The sequence below is a fragment of the Mixophyes fleayi genome, chromosome 4, assembly GCF_038048845.1.
Source record: "Mixophyes fleayi isolate aMixFle1 chromosome 4, aMixFle1.hap1, whole genome shotgun sequence".
NCBI lineage: Eukaryota > Metazoa > Chordata > Amphibia > Anura > Limnodynastidae > Mixophyes > Mixophyes fleayi.
Window position 1 is genome coordinate 45,047,496 of NC_134405.1, and position 21,410 is coordinate 45,068,905.

A 21,410-nucleotide genomic window follows, 5' to 3' on the forward strand; every position below is an offset into this window, starting at 1 on the left:
TGCATATTACTTTTCAAGTCCTTCACACCAGCAGCGATACAGAACCTTAAGTACCGCCGCACACTGACCAATATTAAACAGGCCTCTAAGTCTCTATAAAGACGTAACCATTTCCATATGCAAGATGAAATCGCAAAATCAGTCACGTGCAATTATAAACTGAGGCCACTAAACATATATACTGGTTTTTAGTCATTGACCTAAAATGCTTATTTCCTAAAGTCAGACATCTGATGGGTCTTGATAAAGACATTTATATCAGGTTTATGCATTGATGGTGGAAAATAACATAATAGTCAAAGGAGGCCTCCAGCACTCTTAAGATGTAAAACATTGGGGCCTATTTATCAAACTTCTAAGAGCTGAAATTCCCCCCGATAATCGCATTATTAAGTGATGTTATTTATAACAATCTGTCACAGGTGATAAATAAGGGTTCAAAACCTTGTTAATTAATAAATGGGCCCCATTATTATCAAAACAAGGTTGTATATATAATTGCTGTACATACAAGATCTGATAGAGATAAACATATTTTGGATTTTTTTTGCAATAGCACAAGAACCATCAATACCATCAGTCTTCAAAAATATGTTTTTTCTCTTTAGTGTCTGCAAGTGACAAACATTTGTCAGCAAATTCTGCAAAGAGCGGCTCTTGCATGTATTCTCTCAGTGCCTCGCTCGTCTTCTCCGACTGGTCCAGGGCGAGCAGCAGCCGTCTCACATGTGCATTCAGTAATAACTCTTTTATTTCCTCCGATTCCCCGAGTAGCTGCAGCCTCTGCAGAGGGACCGTGTCCGACTCTTCCTCCACCAGCTCATCCTCTCTCTCGGAGTGTGGGTGAGCCCTGGTGGGCGGGGCAGCCGTAGAACGTTCAGATCCCGAGGATTCTAATGGAACACAAACGTCTTTATGCTTCTTGCAGCAGGAGAGAGAGCAGTAGCGAGCGCGGCAGCCGGGGCAGCGGTACTTGGCGGTGCCCGCAGTGCACACACAGCACGGAGCTTCCATAGCGATTACCCTGCGTTCTGGAGCCGATAAACCCTCCCGGCGACTGTGTTATCTCAGCTCCTGAGCACCACGTGCAGAGCTCAACATCCGCGTGACCTGCAAGTAGCGTGTGGTCGGCTCTGCACGGAGATCTAAACCATAGAGTAGAAACATTGTTACAAATTCAGTCCTCATTGACGGAGCGACTTGGTCTCCACCTTAATGTCTGACACATGGCACTGAAGAGAAACAAAGTGATTCATCTTCGTTTAGGTCTATGTGATGTTGAATAAATCACATAGATTTTTCTAGCTGACACGGTAGTGCAATATAATTTTTTTTTTTTTGCTACTCATCCTCTAGGTCTGAAATGTTTGCAGATGGCAACAGTACAGACTCTCCTAAAATTATTAAAGTTATGGTGCTAGAGTTATGATTTTTTTTTTCAAAGTTGCCAGTCATGGAAACTATTTCTACTAACAATTTTGTAAAACATTTTTACTGATATTTATAAATTTCGCCAGGTGGGTTCTGTCGGCACCGCTAGATTCTGTAATAGGTCCCCTAAGAGAGCTATCTTCACCTGGGCTTGTTTGGTCACCTACATATACTCAGAACTTGTGCCAACTGGCTAGGAAATACCAATCAGCTGTTGTATATTGACACACGTAATTGTGTTAGGCACTTTGTAGACCCCTTTTGGGCAATGTCTAATTTTCTTTTACATTTATTTTTTCGATTGGGATTGACACTTCCCTTATCACAGCTGCATGTAGTAACCTACAAAAGTGTGCCATTTTTTTCTTACTAAGAATGATTAATTTTGCACCTTTTAGTGCTTGATATATACGTGTTTGTATGTTAAGACAATTAACCCATAAAATGATATCTTACAGTGCTATTGATTAGCCCAGGCCAGTGGTTCCCAAACTTTTGCAGTTGGCGGCACCCTTAGAGTCTCCAATTTTTTTCAAGGCACCCCTCCAAAATAATTACTGAACAGTCCTGTTTTAGAGGTAGTTGGGTCAAAAAGTTGTAATAAGTATTTAGGTCACGACAGAAATACTTATTTAGTTGTATGCAAAAATGCCACTCTGCATCCAGGCACACTGCCCCCTCTGCATCCAGGCACACTGCCCCCTCTGCAACCAGGCACACTGCCCCCTCTGCATCCAGGCACACTGCCCTCTCTCACGTTGCCCCCTCCTCTGCCCTCTGTCACGCTGGCCCCCTCCTCTGCCCTCTGTCACGATGTCCCCCTCCTCTGCCCTCGGTCTGCCATCTGTCCCCCTCCTCCTCTGCCCTCGGTCTGCCATCTGTCCCCCTCCTCCTCTGCCCTCTGTCCCCCTCTGCACTTGGTCTGCCATCTGTCCCCCTCCTCCTCTGCCCTCGGTCTGCCATCTGTCCACCTCCTCCTCTGCCCTCTGTCCCCCTCTGCCCTCGGTCCCCCTCCTCCTCTGCCCTCTGTCCCCCTCTGCCCTCGGTCTGCCATCTGTCCCCCTCCTCCTCTGCCCCGCGCCAGCCAAAAAAAAAAGAAAGAAAACAAAAACTTACCAATCCGCGCGGCGCCGGGACCCAGCAGACTCTGCCCTCGGTCTGCCATCTGTCCCCCTCCTCCTCTGCCCTCGGTCTGCCATCTGTCCCCCTCCTCCTCTGCCCTCTCTCCCCCTCTGCCCTCGGTCTGCCATCTGTCCCCCTCCTCCTCTGCCCTCTGTTTAGACGATCTACTGAATATCATCTCAGTTCAGCCACCCCGTGAATTCATCTGTCATTGTCGTTATCTCTGTTCCTCCTTTGGTGATCTCCACGGCCTCCTTAATGGCAAACAACCGTCCCGGCTCTGCAGCACAAAAGCAAACGCCTGCTGTAGAACCAGAAGAGGAGCGTCAGATAAGATAAATGGTGAAGGTTTGCACAATGACTGGTTTATGTTTCATGTCTCCAGCTCGCACTGGCTCTGCTCATTCAAACTGCACCACAGAAATGTCAGCCGTATGTGGCTGCTTAATTATTAGTCTCTGATAGTGCTGATGACTTACAATAGACACGGGCACGCTCCCCACTAGCTGCTATTATGGTTATCCTGCTACAATTTGTATCAAGTTTTCCCCACACCTTATATTGTGTCTTGTTAATTAAATGGGGCAGCACAGTGGCTAAGTGGTTAGCACTTCTGCCTCACAGCAATGGGGTCATGAGTTCAATTCCCAACCATGGCCTTATTTGTGTGGAGTTTGTATGTTCTCCCCGTGTTTGCGTGGGTTTCTTCCCACACTCCAAAAACATACTAGTAGGTTAATTGGCTGCTATCAAAATTGACCCTAGTTTGTGTCTCTGTCGTCTGTGTGTATGTTAGGGAATTTAGACTGTAAGTTCCTATACGGCAGGGGTTGGTGTGAGTTCTCTGTACAGCGCTGTGGAATTAGTGGTGCTATATAAATAGATGGTGATGATAATTAAATGTTATCATATATTCAGGGCTGGATTAAGACACTGTAGGCCCCTGGGCTAGGGGTACCATTTGTCAAGCAACATATGCCCAATCCAATATTACCAGGGACCCCCCAGTAATATCAGATTGGGCATACATTGCTTGACAAATGTTTATTTTAATATACCTACTCTGTATTTTCAAAAATCAAAAAAGATATCTATGGATTAATGCACCTTATGTATGTTAAACCATTTGTAGGAGTGCAATAGTTTGAAAACAAATGGTGGTTTATTAAGGTTAAAACAATGCTAACTGGTTTTAGCATAGGTAAATAATAAATGGTTCTTACAATTATAACCAGTTATGACCTCACTAAGCAGTGCTGGATGCACCATGCCTGCACTGACAGCCATCGCTTGAAGTATAAAAAAAAAAAAAAAAGTATATATATATACATATATATAAAAAACATTGACGGTAGATCTTTCTTAGGGGCCCCCCAGCTGCCCAAGGCCCCTGGGCTATAGATCATAAAGCCCTGCGGTTAATCTGGCCCTACATATATTACTCATGGTTATCCTCTTAATAGCTTCATATACACCGAGTCAGTTTGTAAAGTACTTTCAGCGATAGGCAACCCGATATACTTCAAGGGCCACATGTGCGGCCATCCAACCTTCAAGATGCCCGAGCATTACCTTTAATTTTAAGGATGAGATAACAACCTCTGCACACCTACATCACTCATCCCAAAATGCCCCCATATGCCCAGAATGCCACAAGCCACTCCGACCTCCTCACTTGCTCCAAAATAACCCCACAGACCGCAAATGCCACTGAAATGCTCCCACATGCCCATCAGGCCTACACCTGCTCCATATTTATTGCTAATTCTACTAACTAATGTTCTCCCTTCTACCTGCAGCGCACGGTGGTAGAGTGCACTGCTCCCAGCCCGTCTCTGGTGTGCGCCGTGAACTCCATGCGGCACGTGACACAGAAGACGGCTGCGCCTGCTCTTATTCTCTGCTTTGTAGCAAAGCAGAGAATAAATCAGATCGGGAATAGACAATTAGGGGCGGCAGATGACTGCTTGCCAGGTGCCCACCACTGCTTTAACCAGACAAAATATTGGACTTGTGCTCATGTTCCCAATCAGTGTGAAGATGCTATAACACTGTTAGTCTGTTTTTATAAAAGGAAAAAAGTATTTCCATATCGTGTAGAAGAAAACCAAACTTGGCTTTTTATAAGGTGATGGACATAATCACTGCAAGTAATGTGGATGCATATCGGTGTGCCAATTTAAATCAACTTGATTTAAATCACATGATTTTTTTTTTTAAAAAAAATTAAATCACCATGAAAAAAAATCCAGAGTTTTAACAAGCTTTTAATGGTAAATGGCATACTGTGCAATATGGACCAGTCCTTTGACCTTTCATTATCTGCTCTACTAATAAAAAGTCTGTATCTATGGCTATTGCTTGCTGAACTAATTTAATTATCACTCCTGTGATACAAAGAGGCACAGGCAACAGACAGGGCCAGAAAACAAACAGATAATTCTAGAATCCATAGGGAATGACCAACACCACACCAGTGTTTCACGTTCAGAGAAAGGACAGTTAAAAGAAGTAACTTATCACTGTAAAAATAGCCTCGATTAATGACCTTATTTGACCACAATGTTGTGTCACCAACAGACTGGTGGAAAATGCACATTGGTTCAGAAACTGTAGCTGGTAATTAAAATATCATGGTAGCAGCAGAGCAATTGCTAATAGCAGCAGCATCACCAGCTTCAGCAGAAATAAGATTTTCCACATTTGGTTTGGTGTAGTCAAAACTAAGAAACGGCTTGTGCACTGACAAAGCTTTCTTTTTAAGGCGTTCAGTAAACCTAATGCATAGGCTCTTTCAGATTTACAAATCAGACAAGGCAATTGCCAACTATTGTAACTTTTAACATCATTGCTGTTTCTGGCCTTTTGCAGTTTGTGTTGAGACTTGTGTGTAGTTTGCTGTGCCACGCCATGATTGGTGACACTGTCAAGTCATTTAAATTGAATATATTAAAGATACAGTATTTTAAAAGAACTTTGTATTATTGTATTTACTTGGCTTATTTGTTTACTTGATCATTTAAAAAAAGGAAAATCTGATTTAAAAAAAAATAATCAGATTTTTTAAAAAAAAATAAAATCGTGATTTTGTCACACTCTGGTATGGCATTGGTTTAATTTGCTATAGTTATTAACGTAGTAGTAAGTAGTCACTGTAATATTTCTATAAGAACTTCAACTTTACAATAAGCCTATACGTGTAAGGTTTGAGTTCGGCATACTTTGTAAGAACTTAGGAACCTAATATTATTTTCCATGGTCTAAGAGCCTATTGCAGGTTACTTAGACTGTTGTCATTTGTACACATATTACCTGGCTTCAGGAACACTAAGGGCTAGATTGACTAAACTGCGGGTTTGAAGAAGTGGAAATGTTGCCTATAGTAACCAATCAGATTCTAGCTGTCATTTTGTAGAATGCACTAAATAAATGACAGCTAGAATCTGATTGGTTGCTTTAGGCAACATCTCCACTTTTTTAAAACCCGCCGTTTAGTAAATATACCCCTAAGAGTAAGTAGTGTGGCCTGAAACTCTATGTTCTCAAATCCTATATTGTTTCAAAATCTGTATGTTCTTATAGGATTATATTTCCTTTATTAAATTTTTACTTGAATATAATAATTGATAAAACAAATCAAAAACATGCATCTGTGACCCCTAATGCTATATAGGACATCTCCACTCCTGCCAAACCTGTTATACTCACCCATCCCTCATCTCTACTGTCCCAACTACTTCCCCCATTCCCTTGCTGATCCTCCTATCTATCCTGCTACCTCTGTATTCTCCCTTCACTGCAAATGAACCTCACTGTACGTCTAACCTCTCACCATCCTGTCATATGTTCAGTTCTCTATTTCACACTCATCTCTAGCATTATCATGATGTGCTTCTGTCTATCTACTGTCCGCCTTATAATAGATAATAATAATAATGGTGACAAATGATGCACATTATCAGATTTTGTAGTCAATGCAGCATATATGCCGCTTGGTCCCCTCTTCGAAAACAAAACAAAAAAACGTAATCATTGACTCACGTCCAAAGTCAGTCCCCTCACAAAGAAACTCATATTTAATTCCAAAAACTCATGTTAAATCTATAAAGTGACAAGTGTTGTCAGCTCCCCTGTAAGATACAAGGTTATGCATATTTTGATTAAGACTATTAAGAAGAGAGAGAAGCCCATTAGGAACAGACAGTGGAGGGAGAGAGCAGAGTCTCTCTGATCATGGCCCGCGTCTGTCAGGAAAACCTGACCTAAGACTTATTTGTTGCAAAAAGAAGAGAAAACCCTTAAACAACCTCCAGGCTGTGGGCACGTAGTCCCCTGGCTGGAGGAAGGTGTTAAATAGGGATATTCGTGGTTGAAGTGTCCTGTCTCCAGTGGCTGGTCCCCAATTCATCATTTGTTACTGGGTCCTTGCCATATGTTCACCCCACTTGCCAAATAACTTGCTCATGCTGGGCCTGAGTCATTGAGGAGAGCAAAGTAAAATAAGAGTAACTTTGCACCTTGGCAAAACCATGTGGCATTGGAGGGGGAGATAAATATAAAATGTGGGGACAGATTTATAGTTGGGGTAGGGCATGTCCTAGTTCAACTTTAAATTTCAGTGTAAAAAGAAAGCTATCAAGTATGTGTGCGATACATAAATAAGCTGCCACTATTTATCTTATGTGCAAAATAATAAACTAATTTGCACCCCTTGCATTATAACATGGTTTGTCCATGATCAAATTTACTCCTTTTTTTGCCTTGCTCTCCTTAATGACTCAGGCCCGCTGAGTATATAACTCGCCCTTTTTGCAGCAGACTCGTATATACATCACATATCTGAACGCAGAGATCTAATAATGAGTTCCCACTCAGGAACAGCTGACCATACAGAATAGATACAAGTCTATGTAATATACATTTATCAGTGTTAAAGTATCTTTTGCGAACAAATGTTTTGATTTACAGTGATCTACCTTGATCCATGTAATTTATCGTGCATTTACTGCAGTTACTGATTCCAAGTATAAAGAGTCCGTTTCAAAAAAGGAAAAATCATTTTAATTTGCTGGAGCAAACATGAAATAAAGTAATACTTAGATGTTAATTACACTTATTTACAGAAAACATGTATATAGTGTTGTTCATTTAAAGCTACTTTTTCCTCTGTTTAAAAGCTCTGCCTTTCGGCCCGCCCATTTTTTGTCCGCCACCAAACTTGGCATTTTTCCCCATCTTTGGGTGTTTAGAGCCAAACGCCCCGGGTTTCTTGGATCCAGGTTTCTTTTTCTTGCCCATAGGACCTGGGCGTTTTTGTTGCTGTTTGCGCTCCATATTTTTATGGTCTTTCTGTCCTTTTTTACCAGGTCTGGGCGATTGTCCCTTGGGGCTTTTAGATCCTTTCTGGAAGGGAAATTTAGCCTTGTGTTGTCCAGCGCGGCCGCCGGGCTGATGGGAATCCTGTCTCTGTTTAAAGGGTCCTTTAGATTCTTTGAATTTCTTTCTAGGAGGACCAGATTTCTGCCGGGAAAACTTCTTTTTATTCCCATGAAGGAAGAGATCTATATAGTGGGTGAGGAAAATGAGTCATGATTAAACTGTAGCACTAATGAGGAATCAGAAAGACAAGGGGGGAGAATGGGTAGTGGGGGAGATGGTGATAGGGTATGCCAGAAAGACACAGGTGGGGTGGGGGGGATGGTGATAGGGTATGCCAGAAAGACACAGGTGGTGGGTGAGATGGTGATAGGGTATGCCAGAAAGACACAGGGGGGTGGGTGAGATGGTCGTAGGGTATGCCAGAAAGACACAGGGGGTGGGTGAGATGGTCGTAGGGTATGCCAGAAAAACACAGGGGGGTGGGTGAGATGGTGATAGGGGTATGCCAGAAAGACACAGGGGGGTGGGGGGGATGGTGATAGGGTATGCCAGAAAGACACAGGTGGTGGGTGAGATGGTGATAGGGTATGCCAGGAAGACACAGGGGGGTGGGTGAGATGGTCATAGGGTGTGCCAGAAAGACACAGGGGGTGGGTGAGATGGTGATAGGGTATGCCAGAAAGACACAGGGAGGTGGGTGAGATGGTGATAGGGGTATGCCAGAAAGACAAAGGGGGGTGGGTGAGATGGTGATAGGGTATGCCAGAAAGAAACAGGGGGGTGGGGGGGATGGTGATAGCGTATGCCAGAAAGACACAGGGGGGAGCATTTGGGCAATTTATACCAGACAGACAAAGGAGGGGGGGGGGGGGGGGGGTGTTAGGGTCAGGGTATGCCAAGAAGACACAGGAGAAAGAAGACAGGGGGAACCTAGAAAAACCCAAGGGCATAAATGGGGACCCCAGAGGCACAATGGGTTAGCCAATACTTCAGTGAGCCAGACAGACATACTACTTAAGAGCCGCACAACTAAACGAGAGAGGAAATTGTCTTCTGCTGCATCAATCTAGACTAGTTTAGAAAATAGGATACCTTTATCTGGCTCCTCTCCAACCTCTTGTCTGTAATACTCGGCATCATCATCCTCCGACAGGTGGGCTGGATCAATGGCAGCGCCAGGGTCCTCCACCTCGCTGTCTTCTGCGTCCTCCCCTCGCTTCCTCTTCATGCCGGCCAAGCTGCGGTTCCTGCGGGTGGAGAAGTAAGAGACTGCCTTAGTACACAGCGGAGGTCATTTAGTTATTTAAAATGGTCTAATTCAGTGGTTCCCAAATTTTTGCAGTTCGCGGCACCCTTAGAGTCTCCATAATTATTTCAAGGCACCCCTCCAAAATAATTATCGACCAGTCCCGTTTTATAAGTAGTCAAAAAAACTTAAGTATTTAGGTCAGGAAAGAAATACTTATTTAGTTTTATGCAAAAATAATACACATAAATCCAAGGGAAAAGAATATTTTTATATATATTTTTTCCAATTATATTTCTGTCAAAGAATAATTTACAGCTAACACACACTGTGCCTCCTGCATCCACCCGCTCTCTGCCCCCTGCATCCACCCGCTCTCTGCCCCCTGCATCCACCCGCTCTCTGCTCCCTCTGCATCCGTGCTGTGCCCTCTGCAACCGTGCTCTGCCCCCTCTGCAACGACGCTGTGCCCCCTGAAAAAAAAGAAGAAAGAAAGAAAAACTCACCAATCCGGCAGCGCCCGGGACCCAGCATCCTCCTCTCTCCTGCCGCTTCTCCCTGAATATGTCGGGCGTGATGACGTCACACCCGGCATTCAGTGAGAAGCGAGGAGGGAGGAGGATGCTGGGTCCCGGGCGCCGCCGGATTGGTAAGTTTTTCTTTTTTTTTCTTCTTCTTCATCCTGTCCACAGCACCCCTGTGAGCCGCGGCGCACAGTGTAAGAACCTAGGGCCTAATCTATACGTGCAGCAATTTCCTAAATAGACACAAAAGTACTAAAAATTACATTTGTGTGTGTTATGACTTCCAGATAGGGATCGCTTGACCTCAAAGCCAAACACTGCACAGAACAAGCAATGATAAGATCACTTTAAAAGTACCTTTTGTGAAGTGAACAATCCCGATGTGTTCATGCTTTATTAAACACATCTATTCCTTTATTTAATAAGTAAGCCTGGCACTGACCTCTCTTATGTCCTGCTCGGTCTTCCATACAGAAATCTTATAACCCATATGTATACTGCAACACAATTAGAAAACTATGTTTCCTATCTTAGGTTCGTGTTGGCTTTTGCAGCAGCTGCCTAACACTGAATCTTACGCTCAATAATACGGATTTTACTACACACTGACAACACCTCGGACTCACTTATTCTCCTCCTTCTGCTGCTGCTTCTGCTGCACGTTCAGCTCCTGCTTCTTCTTCCGTTCTCTCTTCTGTTTCAGCTTCTTCTCTCTGCGCTCCAACATTGCCTTGATCTCCTCTTCTGTCTTTTGGACTGAGCAGGAGAAGTGAAATCATCAGCTGAAGGCATTTACAGAGACAGCAAGTGCCACATACAGTTGTATTACACCCCATCTATAAATGGGTAGAAGTGCAGGGTTACAAGTCCCGTTACCCGTCACCAATCCTCCTACAGCTGCTGTAATGACAGACTGAGGACAGATGGATAGACACCCGATGTCTTGTCTACGTATACAATTTGACTACGGTTAAACCTGCCCATTGGAGCTCACTATTGGCTATTTGTCCAGTAACACAGATCTATGTCCGTTTCAGTTCTAGTACCTCCGTGTCCTATTAGTCCCACAATATTTCCATACATCAAAGGGGGGAACTTACTGAAACTGTGATATAAAACTTTGCCATCACTTAAGCCCTCTTCAATCTTGACCAGCTGTAGAGTCATCCGGGGACCGATCTACGGACAAGAGAGAGAGAAATTATAATATAGGAAAATCGTAATACATCACAAACATAAGTTTACTGCGGGAGGCACCGACCTCGGTAAGACGGACGGCGCTCTGCTGCGACTTCATGTTGCCTCTGCCGGCGTACGCCTGGGGCAGCTCTGTGATGTTGTGTTCTCCGTCTTGCTCGGCCTCACTCTCCGAGAGGTTGGCTCCTCTGGAAGACATTAAACAAGGTTTCCAGAACTTGCGGGGATCGGTTTCTACTTTACGTCTCCCCACCACCTCATATCAGAAGGGTTGTCCATACCTCCTCTACAAAGTGTTTTCCACCATTAAAATGATCAGTAAATGCCACCTGAAGCTTTTACCAAACGACATTGCTATATTGTTTCCGATTTTGATTTTCACCAACATTTTTATACTATGGCTATTTTCTAGAACTTAAGTGTCCCCATTTGTTGTGCTCCTGCTTCCAAAGTGGTGGTGACCCCACTGAGCTCATTCATCCAGCTTTAGACACTCACTTGACCAGCAGTTCACTGATATCGTCCCAGCGACTCATATTGGGAAATTTTTCCTGAAGAAGCTTCTTTGCCCCCTTGCTCATTCCTACTGGAACCACCTTCAGACTGCTGTGGTGACAGAGACATGGCAATCATTTAGGAGAACATCAAGAGCACAACCTAAAGGCTGGGAGTTGTTATTGCACCCCATTAAATGACATTTAATTTTGCTTTTATTGTAAGCGGTATATGGATCCCAAAAGATTAGAGTGGAAAAGTAAAACTGTGTTTTATATCATCCTATTAAAAAAATAATAATAATAAGCAAAGCTCAGCAAAATTACAAAAACCTAAATTACCCAGTTAATATCTACTGGCTACAATAAGAGAAAATAAGCACTAGATCTCACATTACTTACTAGTGTCTGAATTCAAGCAGCTGGGTGTCGTCAATGTAGTTAATGAGGATACATCTGCGGATCGTGTTCAAGTTTACCTACAGGTAAGCAACAAAAGCGTCAGACAGGAAGTGATCGAGGTGAATGAAGTTTGTATTGAAACCAGGACATAGTTGGCACATTACAGTGTAGGACAAGTGATATGAAGACTGTTCACCCTGTGGCGAGATGGGGGTCCCCAGCACCACAAAATAAAGGTCATCCCGCTAAGGAACGTCCCCTCTCACTGGGAAGAATGCCTGTGGTGCTCTACTTCATTTCTTGATACACAACCATGTGGTCCTGTTAAAAGGCCGGTGAAGAAATACGTGTTGGCACTCCTGCCCAAGGAGTGTCATACATAGGTGGCTATCAACGCCCAGTCCAGGCAAGCACTCCGTGGTGATGGACGTGGAAACAGAACCGACCAGGACAACAGTAACCGGAAGGAGACATTTGTATAATGCTCAAGTAGCATTAAAATCACCTACGGGGTAAAAACTAGGGTGTGCTACTCTAACCCATTTCCCCCTCACTCTATCCCCTTCCCTGGGAACATAGAATTAGACGGCAGAAAAGAACCGCTTGGCCCATCTAGTCTGCACAACTTTTTTTTGTTAACCTATGGAAACCTCAAACCCTATTTGGTCCTTTGTAAGGATATCTTTGTGTCTATCCCAAGCATGTTTAAATTGCTCTACTGTATTAGCCTCAACCACCTCTGATGGGAGACTATTCCACTTATCCACTACCCTTTCTGTGAAGTAATTTTTCCTCAAATTTCCTCTGAACCTACTTCCCTCCAGTGTCAGTACATGTCCTCGTGTTCTAATACTTCTCTTCCCCCCCAGTGTCAGTACATGTCCTTGTGTTCTAATACTTCTCTTCCCTCCAGTGTCAGTGCATGTCCTTGTGTTCTAATACTTCTCTTCCCCCCAGTGTCAGTACATGTCCTTGTGTTCTAATACTTCTCTTCCCCCCCAGTGTCAGTGCATGTCCTCGTGTTCTAATACTTCTCTTCCCCCCAGTGTCAGTACATGTCCTTGTGTTCTAATACTTCTCTTCCCCCCCAGTGTCAGTGCATGTCCTCGTGTTCTAATACTTCTCTTCCCCCCAGTGTCAGTACATGTCCTTGTGTTCTAATACTTCTCTTCCCCCCCAGTGTCAGTGCATGTCCTCGTGTTCTAATACTTCTCTTCCCCCCAGTGTCAGTGCATGTCCTCGTGTTCTAATACTTCTCTTCCCCCCCAGTGTCAGTACATGTCCTTGTGTTCTAATACTTCTCTTCCCTCCAGTGTCAGTGCATGTCCTTGTGTTCTAATACTTCTCTTCCCCCCAGTGTCAGTACATGTCCTTGTGTTCTAATACTTCTCTTCCCCCCCAGTGTCAGTGCATGTCCTCGTGTTCTAATACTTCTCTTCCCCCCAGTGTCAGTACATGTCCTTGTGTTCTAATACTTCTCTTCCCTCCAGTGTCAGTACATGTCCTTGTGTTCTAATACTTCTCTTCCCCCCAGTGTCAGTACATGTCCTCGTGTTCTAATACTTCTCTTCCCCCCAGTGTCAGTACATATCCTCGTGTTCTAATACTTCTCTTCCCTCCAGTGTCAGTACATGTCCTTGTGTTCTAATACTTCTCTTCCCCCCAGTGTCAGTACATGTCCTCGTGTTCTAATACTTCTCTTCCCCCCAGTGTCAGTACATATCCTCGTGTTCTAATACTTCTCTTCCCTCCAGTGTCAGTACATGTCCTCGTGTTCTAATACTTCTCTTCCCCCCAGTGTCAGTACATGTCCTTGTGTTCTAATACTTCTCTTCCCTCCAGTGTCAGTACATGTCCTCGTGTTCTAATACTTCTCTTCCCCCCAGTGTCAGTACATGTCCTCGTGTTCTAATACTTCTCTTCCCTCCAGTGTCAGTACATGTCCTTGTGTTCTAATACTTCTCTTCCCTCCAGTGTCAGTGCATGTCCTTGTGTTCTAATACTTCTCTTCCCCCCAGTGTCAGTACATGTCCTCGTGTTCTAATACTTCTCTTCCCTCCAGTGTCAGTACATGTCCTCGTGTTCTAATACTTCTCTTCCCCCCAGTGTCAGTGCATGTCCTCGTGTTCTAATACTTCTCTTCCCCCCAGTGTCAGTACATGTCCTCGTGTTCTAATACTTCTCTTCCCTCCAGTGTCAGTGCATGTCCTTGTGTTCTAATACTTCTCTTCCCCCCAGTGTCAGTACATGTCCTCGTGTTCTAATACTTCTCTTCCCTCCAGTGTCAGTACATGTCCTCGTGTTCTAATACTTCTCTTCCCCCCAGTGTCAGTACATGTCCTCGTGTTCTAATACTTCTCTTCCCTCCAGTGTCAGTACATGTCCTCGTGTTCTAATACTTCTCTTCCCTCCAGTGTCAGTGCATGTCCTCGTGTTCTAATACTTATCTTCCCTCCAGTGTCAGTACATGTCCTCGTGTTCTAATACTTCTCTTCCCCCCAGTGTCAGTGCATGTCCTCGTGTTCTAATACTTCTCTTCCCTCCAGTGTCAGTACATGTCCTCATGTTCTAATACTTCTCTTCCCCCCAGTGTCAGTGCATGTCCTCGTGTTCTAATACTTCTCTTCCCTCCAGTGTCAGTACATGTCCTCGTGTTCTAATACTTCTCTTCCCTCCAGTGTCAGTACATGTCCTCATGTTCTAATACTTCTCTTCCCTCCAGTGTCAGTGCATGTCCTCGTGTTCTAATACTTCTCTTCCCTCCAGTGTCAGTGCATGTCCTCGTGTTCTAATACTTCTCTTCCCTCCAGTGTCAGTGCATGTCCTCGTGTTCTAATACTTCTCTTCCCTCCAGTGTCAGTGCATGTCCTCGTGTTCTAATACTTCTCTTCCCTCCAGTGTCAGTGCATGTCCTTGTGTTCTAATACTTCTCTTCCCCCCAGTGTCAGTGCATGTCCTTGTGTTCTAATACTTCTCTTCCCTCCAGTGTCAGTGCATGTCCTCGTGTTCTAATACTTCTCTTCCCTCCAGTGTCAGTGCATGTCCTCGTGTTCTAATACTTCTCTTCCCTCCAGTGTCAGTGCATGTCCTCGTGTTCTAATACTTCTCTTTATTTGAAGAATGTATCCCTCCTGTACCTTGGCCTGATCGCTATCTCCCCGTCTTACTGGAGCCAATCACCGCAGGGGCTCCCGTACATATTAACTGGGACTCGCCACAATAGACTGCCCCACTTGTATAAGCCTGTACTCTATAATTGGTGGGGGTTCAAGATCTCCTTTCTCATGGCGGGAGCAGCTGTCGTGGGAACCTTTGGGGGTTTAAAAGGCCTGAGCAGGAGGAGATCAAGGTGTTGGGATGATCGGATATGACTGGCCTGGATTGCGGTTCTAGCTGGAACATTCGGTAATCGGAAGGATTTTGGGGAGAAGCAAGGTAACATCAAAGAGTATTTGACATTGTATATCCCAATGTTTCACTTCCGTGAGTTTATAGGGAATTCTGTTAATAAACTCTAGTTTATGAATCGGATTATCGGTAGAACATTAATAACGGAAGCAGCCAGTATTCCGGTCTCACCTTGTGGACATTAATGGAGGGGAACATGTTCTGGAACATTGTGGCCATCACCTTGACATGCATCCCTTGTGTGCCAAAGTTATTGAGGACCAGGAGAGGAGGGTGAGAAAACTGCTGCTCGTGCATCCGATGCTTCTTCAGGGAGGAGACAACGTCCTTTACCAGGGAGTACTACACATAGGAGTGAACATCCGTGTTTGTGAGACAATCATAAAACATTGCACACTAAAAACTTAAAGGCTTATTAAAAAAAAAACACAGTCAAGTAAGCTCAATCATAGAGTAACGAGTAACTAATAACAATAAGGTTATAGCTGCAATCTTTGCAGGGCAGAATACAATGTGAAAGCGAAGATCAGCTTGGTAGTTGTGGATCCTAAATATACCGTAAACGGTCGTCTCATTCCCTGCCACATTCACACAAACACAACAGAAGTTATAAGAAACGGCTGTGTGTGTTTTATAGACCTGCTGTAATATCATGGTTTCGGGGGGTAATGAGAAACTGATAAAACACCCAAGGTAAATTTGCCTGGAATTACCGGATGTGGTTACAATGGTTTGCGATTGTATTTATTGCCGATCACAGAAAAATACACCACATAGCCTATAGCAATCAGAACAGTATCATGCTTCTAGCACTACGTAGACTATGAAAACCACCTGCTGATTGGTTGTTAATCCAACCTCTACATAGGACATATTGCCACTGTATGGAATGTTACGAAAATAGCAAGAAGGGAAGAGAGTAAATCACTGAGATAGGGAATTTATGTTTAGTAAGGAGGACAGAATAGCACAGGAGCAATGAAAAGCTTATGGGGAATATGGACAGTTGAAAACACACAACAGAGCCGACAGAATTAACGTTCACTCAATGTGAGAGAAAAACAAGAAAGTTGGCAGGGAGTGAGGGTATGGAGGAAACAGGCAAAAGACCGTGACGGGTAACGAAAATGATACCAACCTGCGTCACTTTGAAGTGCAATGTTGGTCCTCTGGGCAAGCGGACAAATTTCTGCAGAGGAGGACAAAATGGAAATTATTTTGTGATCCCTGAGAACGTGAGGGGTAAACTGGAATGGTAGAGATCCAACCAGGAGAAGGGAGGTAGGAATGTGGAGTAGGCTATTCATGTCATGCAGAAGTGTATATATCAGTCAGATAACCCCCAAGTAAGCCTCATACGGTACATGTCTCAGGCCCAATACTTACAAAGTTGACGTTGGTTTCTGTCTTGCTGAAGATTAGGAAATGAGTCACTCCGAGGGGGCCGGCTACTGCAACAAAGTCTTTTAGGGCATTTTTCTTGCGAATCTAGGAAACAATGAACATTGTTATGGTTACTGCCTTAATTAATAGGCTTCAGTTGCTTTAATTTGTGACAAAAAATAGAACTAAAATACTATGGTGTAGTTATTCAAAACAACATCTGGGGGTAAATGAATCAAGCTGAGAGTTTTCCAGCGAGTTTGAAAAGTGGAGTTGTTGCCTATAGCAACCAATCAGATTCTAGCCAACATTTTGTAGAATGTACTAAATAAATGACAAGTTAGAATCTGATTGGTTTTTCAAACCCGCAGGAAAACTCTCAACTTGATACATTTACCCCCTGATTATCAACTAACTACACAAAGAACATTTAGGTGGAATATACAAGGGGCAAGAAAGCCTCAATGATGTCACTGGCTGCTGCCTCCACTGTGTGCAGGTCACCTCCATCTAAGTGTGACTGCTCTAAGATTCCTGGCAGCTCAGTGTTGTACAGTTCTATCTGGATCCCCAGACACAAAGGCAGATCGCTGTCACCTTGAGAGACGTTGCAGTAAAGGGCTCCATGGCCCGTCTGACGTCCATAATCAGCTGCTGCACATTCTTCCCAATCTGCCCTCGATGGAACACAAAGGAGTGGGGAACGCTGCTGTATTCTTCCTCTGCATTATGAACGGCCGCCGCGTGGAGCTTCTTCTGGTTTTTAGTCTAGAGGTGAAGACAGGTAGAGCTATAAAATGTCGAGTCACAAAGCGTTCTCGGTTATGCCCCCATAATAATAAACAAACTATACCCACTAACAGAAATAATGAACAGACAGACACGAGAAGACATCTGTTTTTATTCAATGTTGCATCAAAACAATAGTCCCAAGAACACAAATCACCCATGTACAATGGAACACCATGATATGCTCATAGTACGTGTAAGGATTGGTAAACAATACTCTTTAAAGCAGGAAAGGGAATAAATTAAGGATTAAACAAGGTTTGTCATACGCAATTATGTAGGACATCAAAGTCGCTACCTGACTAAAAAAAATTACATTTTTACACAACAATAAATTATTTTTCCAAAGCATATGGAGGAGACCTCTAGAGCAGACAGACTCATTACATGTCCCAACGTCAACGTAGGCTCCTTCTCTTAGTATTTAATTCCTCTTCCTGCTTTGACACCCCAGGTTGCTTATAACAAAATAGCAGTGAAATTAAAAGTATAGAATAGTATTGAGCTCTGCTAACTATGTCAACAGGCCACAGACAATAGAGTAATAAGGGAGACACTGTACGCTCCCAAGGCGCTGGCATCAGCATCGTGCCTCAAGAGGTATCAACCACCATACTCCTGTATGGTGTTAACCTTCCTCCAAACAATGGAGCTAACTGCCTAGATGGCAATAAATAACGATCATATGCAGACACCCCTGTACAAGCACTTTGTGCTCCCCGGAGACACAATGAGAAAACATGTTCCAGAGGACACAAAGTTGAACATCAGAGGGAGACGAGGCTGGAATACATCAACGTGTCTGGTCCTACAGCTATCTGCTGCCTTGCTCCAGACCAAAGTAGACTACACAATCTTGCGTGCAAAAGACACAAGGCACAGCCCGGGATGAAAACCTCCAGGGAATTTAAAAAACTAGTGGTTCTCTGCAGGAAGGGGGGCTTAGGACTGGGTTGAGGATTTTTTTCCTTAATAAATGTGTTGCTTTCTGAGAGTGGTAATTAATCCCCATTAGTAACCCTGTGTCCCCCAGATCGCAGATGTGGAAACCATGTTGGATGACATTTAAAACTAGAACATTTTTGTGTTCACGATCGACTAAGCTACAAATCCCACAATGAACTTGATAAAATTAAACTCCAACGTTTCAGACAGAATAGTTCCGGTTGTTTACGAACAAAGTGCAAATTCCATAGCAACCAGAGACAAGCTTCGATTGATCTGGTGCAGTGCCATCACAATCCGCAGGGCCATCTAACAGTGCAGGTTTTCCAGGTCACTTAGTACCAGCTGTGGACCTGTTACACTGTGCCAGTCAGTAACGAATACACCTGTGCTCCTGCAAGGACATTTGGAAAACCTGCACTGTTAGGAGGCCCTAAGGATTGAAATTAGGAAACACTGATCTAGTGCAAGTAAGACAAAGCAAATATCTGATTTGTTGCTATAGGCTTTTGCATATGGTTAGTAATGTTTTCCACTGTACCAAAAACAAAAACCACGAAGAAAAATTCTCATCTCTTCTCAATTATCTGCCTTCCACTAGCCTCTATATCAGTGGTGGGCAATAACGAGCCTTCACCTGCGGACCCCAGCCGACTGGTCCTGATCTTATGAAAACGGGGGCAGCCGACTTCTGCGTAAGTCACCTCCCCTGCACAGAGCAGGGAGGTCATGTGGCAACCTGGAGGAGAGTGACCTCCCCCCTTCCTTTATGCAGCCCCTTTGAAGGCTGGCTGGCCCTCCAACTATCGTACGTTGCTCATCACTGCTCTATATGCACCCTTTGAACTTTTTGGTGATATTGTTTTATTACCAACAGAAGTCCCATAGTTGTAGAAACAGACAAAGATTTTACATATGTTCATCTCCAATTTTCTAAAGTGATTTTTGTTTTGTAAAGCTGGTAGGGTCATTTACGAAAACTGAATTAAAGTGCAAAATATGCAGAAAAAATAGTGACCAATGAGATTTATGTGTCTAATGCAGTGAGGGGCAACAGGTGACCCTCTGTGCCTTCACTGTTGGCCCCCAGCTCCCCCCTGGTTTATTGTCAGAATTGTTTGAAATAACTTGTAACACTTTTAAAATGCCTGCTAATATATTATTACAGATAGGTGTCTCTTTCTTTGAATAAATGTGTTATTTTAAATTTATTACGGAGATTAAGAGTAATGTGCAACCTTTTTGAAGGCCTTCAGAGTGTATCAGATTGCCCATCACTGGTCTAATGCAAGTTAGAGTTAGACAATGAAAGTGACTGTATGATTGGTTGCTGTGGTTTACAGCAAAGTTTACATAACAATAAGTGAGCTCCCTCTGTATTATGTACATAGACATGCAACCTATTTGGGTCCCCAAGTTGATATTTCTATGCTTAGCAGATGCTTCAAATCAGTGTTTTTATTTGGCAAAGTCATACCTAACTTACCCCTATTTTACATCTACCTTTAGCTTTCGAATCATTTACCACTGGTGAGAAATCAAGCACAGCAGCTCAAAATCAGTATACAGAAGGGATTATTTATGGAAACTGATGTACAGTAGAAAGGAATGTTGCACAGAACAATCAGATGCCTGTATCGGTCACACTACTGTGGGCACCACCACCTTTTTTCCTTTGCACCAGTTTTTATACTGTCCCCAGAGAATTCATCAGCAAGTCTACCAACTAAAGCTGGGTACACACTACACAGTTTTCGTCCAATAATCGGCTCAATCACCCGACATATGACTGCTCGTTCAAAAGTCGGGTCAGTGTGTGCAGTGACACGATGGTCGAAAGTCTGCCCAAATGGACGATTGTCGCCTCATTTGGTTGGTCGCACCGTTTAATATTTTCGTTCCAATCTAGTTTCCGCTGTGTAGTGTGTATAAACTTCCGACCGATCCACAACAGTGAGTACAAAATTATACAGTCATTGCTCACTAAAACATGGCTGTAAAAAGTCGCTAAAGGGACGTCCGCTCTTCCCTTTATCATCCTAAACAAGGCTAGTGTGTATGCAGTCCATGGACCGAGCATTTCGGACCATCGATCGCATGTAAAATCGCTCGGCATAAAAAGTTGGTGGAAATTTCTGTAGTGTGTACCCAGCTTAACTGTACAAGCATCAACTTCATAAACCAAGCTCATAAGATTTGGCAGCCTGTTGTCACTCTCATACCATGTACAAATAAATATATTTTCTTAGAAATAAAAGAAATACATATATTTTCCCTCTGATAGCCTGCCCTGGCTCAAACATCAATCACATCATCCGCTATCACTTTAGATCAGACTAAGAATCGATTGGTCTCTGCTGGTAATATTGTGCTACCATACAAACAATGATATTATAATTATTAATAATAATAATATTTTTTTATATGGGCAGATTCCTTCTGGGACAGGAGAGCTCAGGTTCAGGCAAAATAACTCTATATGTCGCAGAACTACAACTCCCAGCAATTCATACCAGCTCCTGGCAGACAATGCATTCTGAGACTTGTAGTTCTACAGCAGCACAGCCTTAGTACGTCTCACACAGTGTCCGGGGCTGGTCATACTAGATATCTACCCCTCTCTCACCTTATCCTTCCTCATGCTACCGGCTCCGCTGCTGCCACTGCACCACGTGTAGGACAGGCACTTCCGGCTCCGCTCCGGCCACACCACCACGTGTAGCACAGACACTTCCGGCTCGGCTGCTGTGTGAGGAGACACAAGCACCCCGAGCTGTTGGTTCCGCCGCAGGTTAGTTCCGGGCTGGTGATTCCCTGATGAGGGTAACAGTGTCCTAGGATGCATTTCTCATGTATCTGTATCTGAGTCACTGTCAGTGAGGATCCCCCATAAGCTGAATCTGAATTACTAAGGCTGTGACTTGCTGAATAATTAAGAATAATACATACTTAATTTCACGTCCCCTCTGATAGCCTGGCCAGTTAGTAAGTAATAAATATTAATTTGTACACATATATTTCTGACCCTTGTGGTCCTACAATCAGCATATAGGTTGAATTAAACTTAATTAAAGTAGGTAATTCCTGGAT

General features: G+C 43.6%; 2 protein-coding genes across 2 annotated transcripts; both read right to left on the reverse strand.

Annotated features, from left to right (window-relative positions):
- Positions 1-249: 249 nt before the first annotated feature.
- Positions 250-1,123, reverse strand: ZNHIT3 (zinc finger HIT-type containing 3). The gene has a single exon (XM_075206855.1). It carries the CDS (start codon positions 1,012-1,014, stop codon positions 577-579), a length of 438 nt encoding a protein of 145 aa, XP_075062956.1. The 5' UTR covers positions 1,015-1,123; the 3' UTR covers positions 250-576.
- A 6,468-nt stretch (positions 1,124-7,591) lies between these two features.
- Positions 7,592-21,078, reverse strand: PPAN (peter pan homolog). The gene is made up of 12 exons (XM_075206851.1): positions 20,947-21,078; positions 17,184-17,354; positions 16,590-16,691; positions 16,342-16,392; positions 15,375-15,545; positions 11,796-11,872; positions 11,398-11,505; positions 10,964-11,087; positions 10,803-10,881; positions 10,329-10,458; positions 9,025-9,179; positions 7,592-8,114 (listed from the first exon to the last, which is right to left on the reverse strand). The coding sequence occupies exons 1-12, from the start codon at positions 20,959-20,961 to the stop codon at positions 7,708-7,710; spliced, it is 1,590 nt and encodes a 529-aa protein (XP_075062952.1). The 5' UTR covers positions 20,962-21,078; the 3' UTR covers positions 7,592-7,707.
- Positions 21,079-21,410: the final 332 nt, after the last annotated feature.

Excerpts from the sequence above, each read along its gene's own strand:
- PPAN (XM_075206851.1), bottom strand. Across the intron at positions 11,873-15,374 it reads CCTCCATTAATGTCCACAAG|GTAAACTTGAACACGATCCG; the intron begins GTGAGACCGGAA and ends GCTTACCTGTAG. Across the intron at positions 8,115-9,024 it reads TGGAGAGGAGCCAGATAAAG|ATCTCTTCCTTCATGGGAAT; the intron begins GTATCCTATTTT and ends CCCACTATATAG.
- ZNHIT3 (XM_075206855.1), bottom strand. The coding sequence starts at position 1,014 with ATGGAAGCTCCGTGCTGTGTGTGCACTGCGGGCACCGCCAAGTACCGC.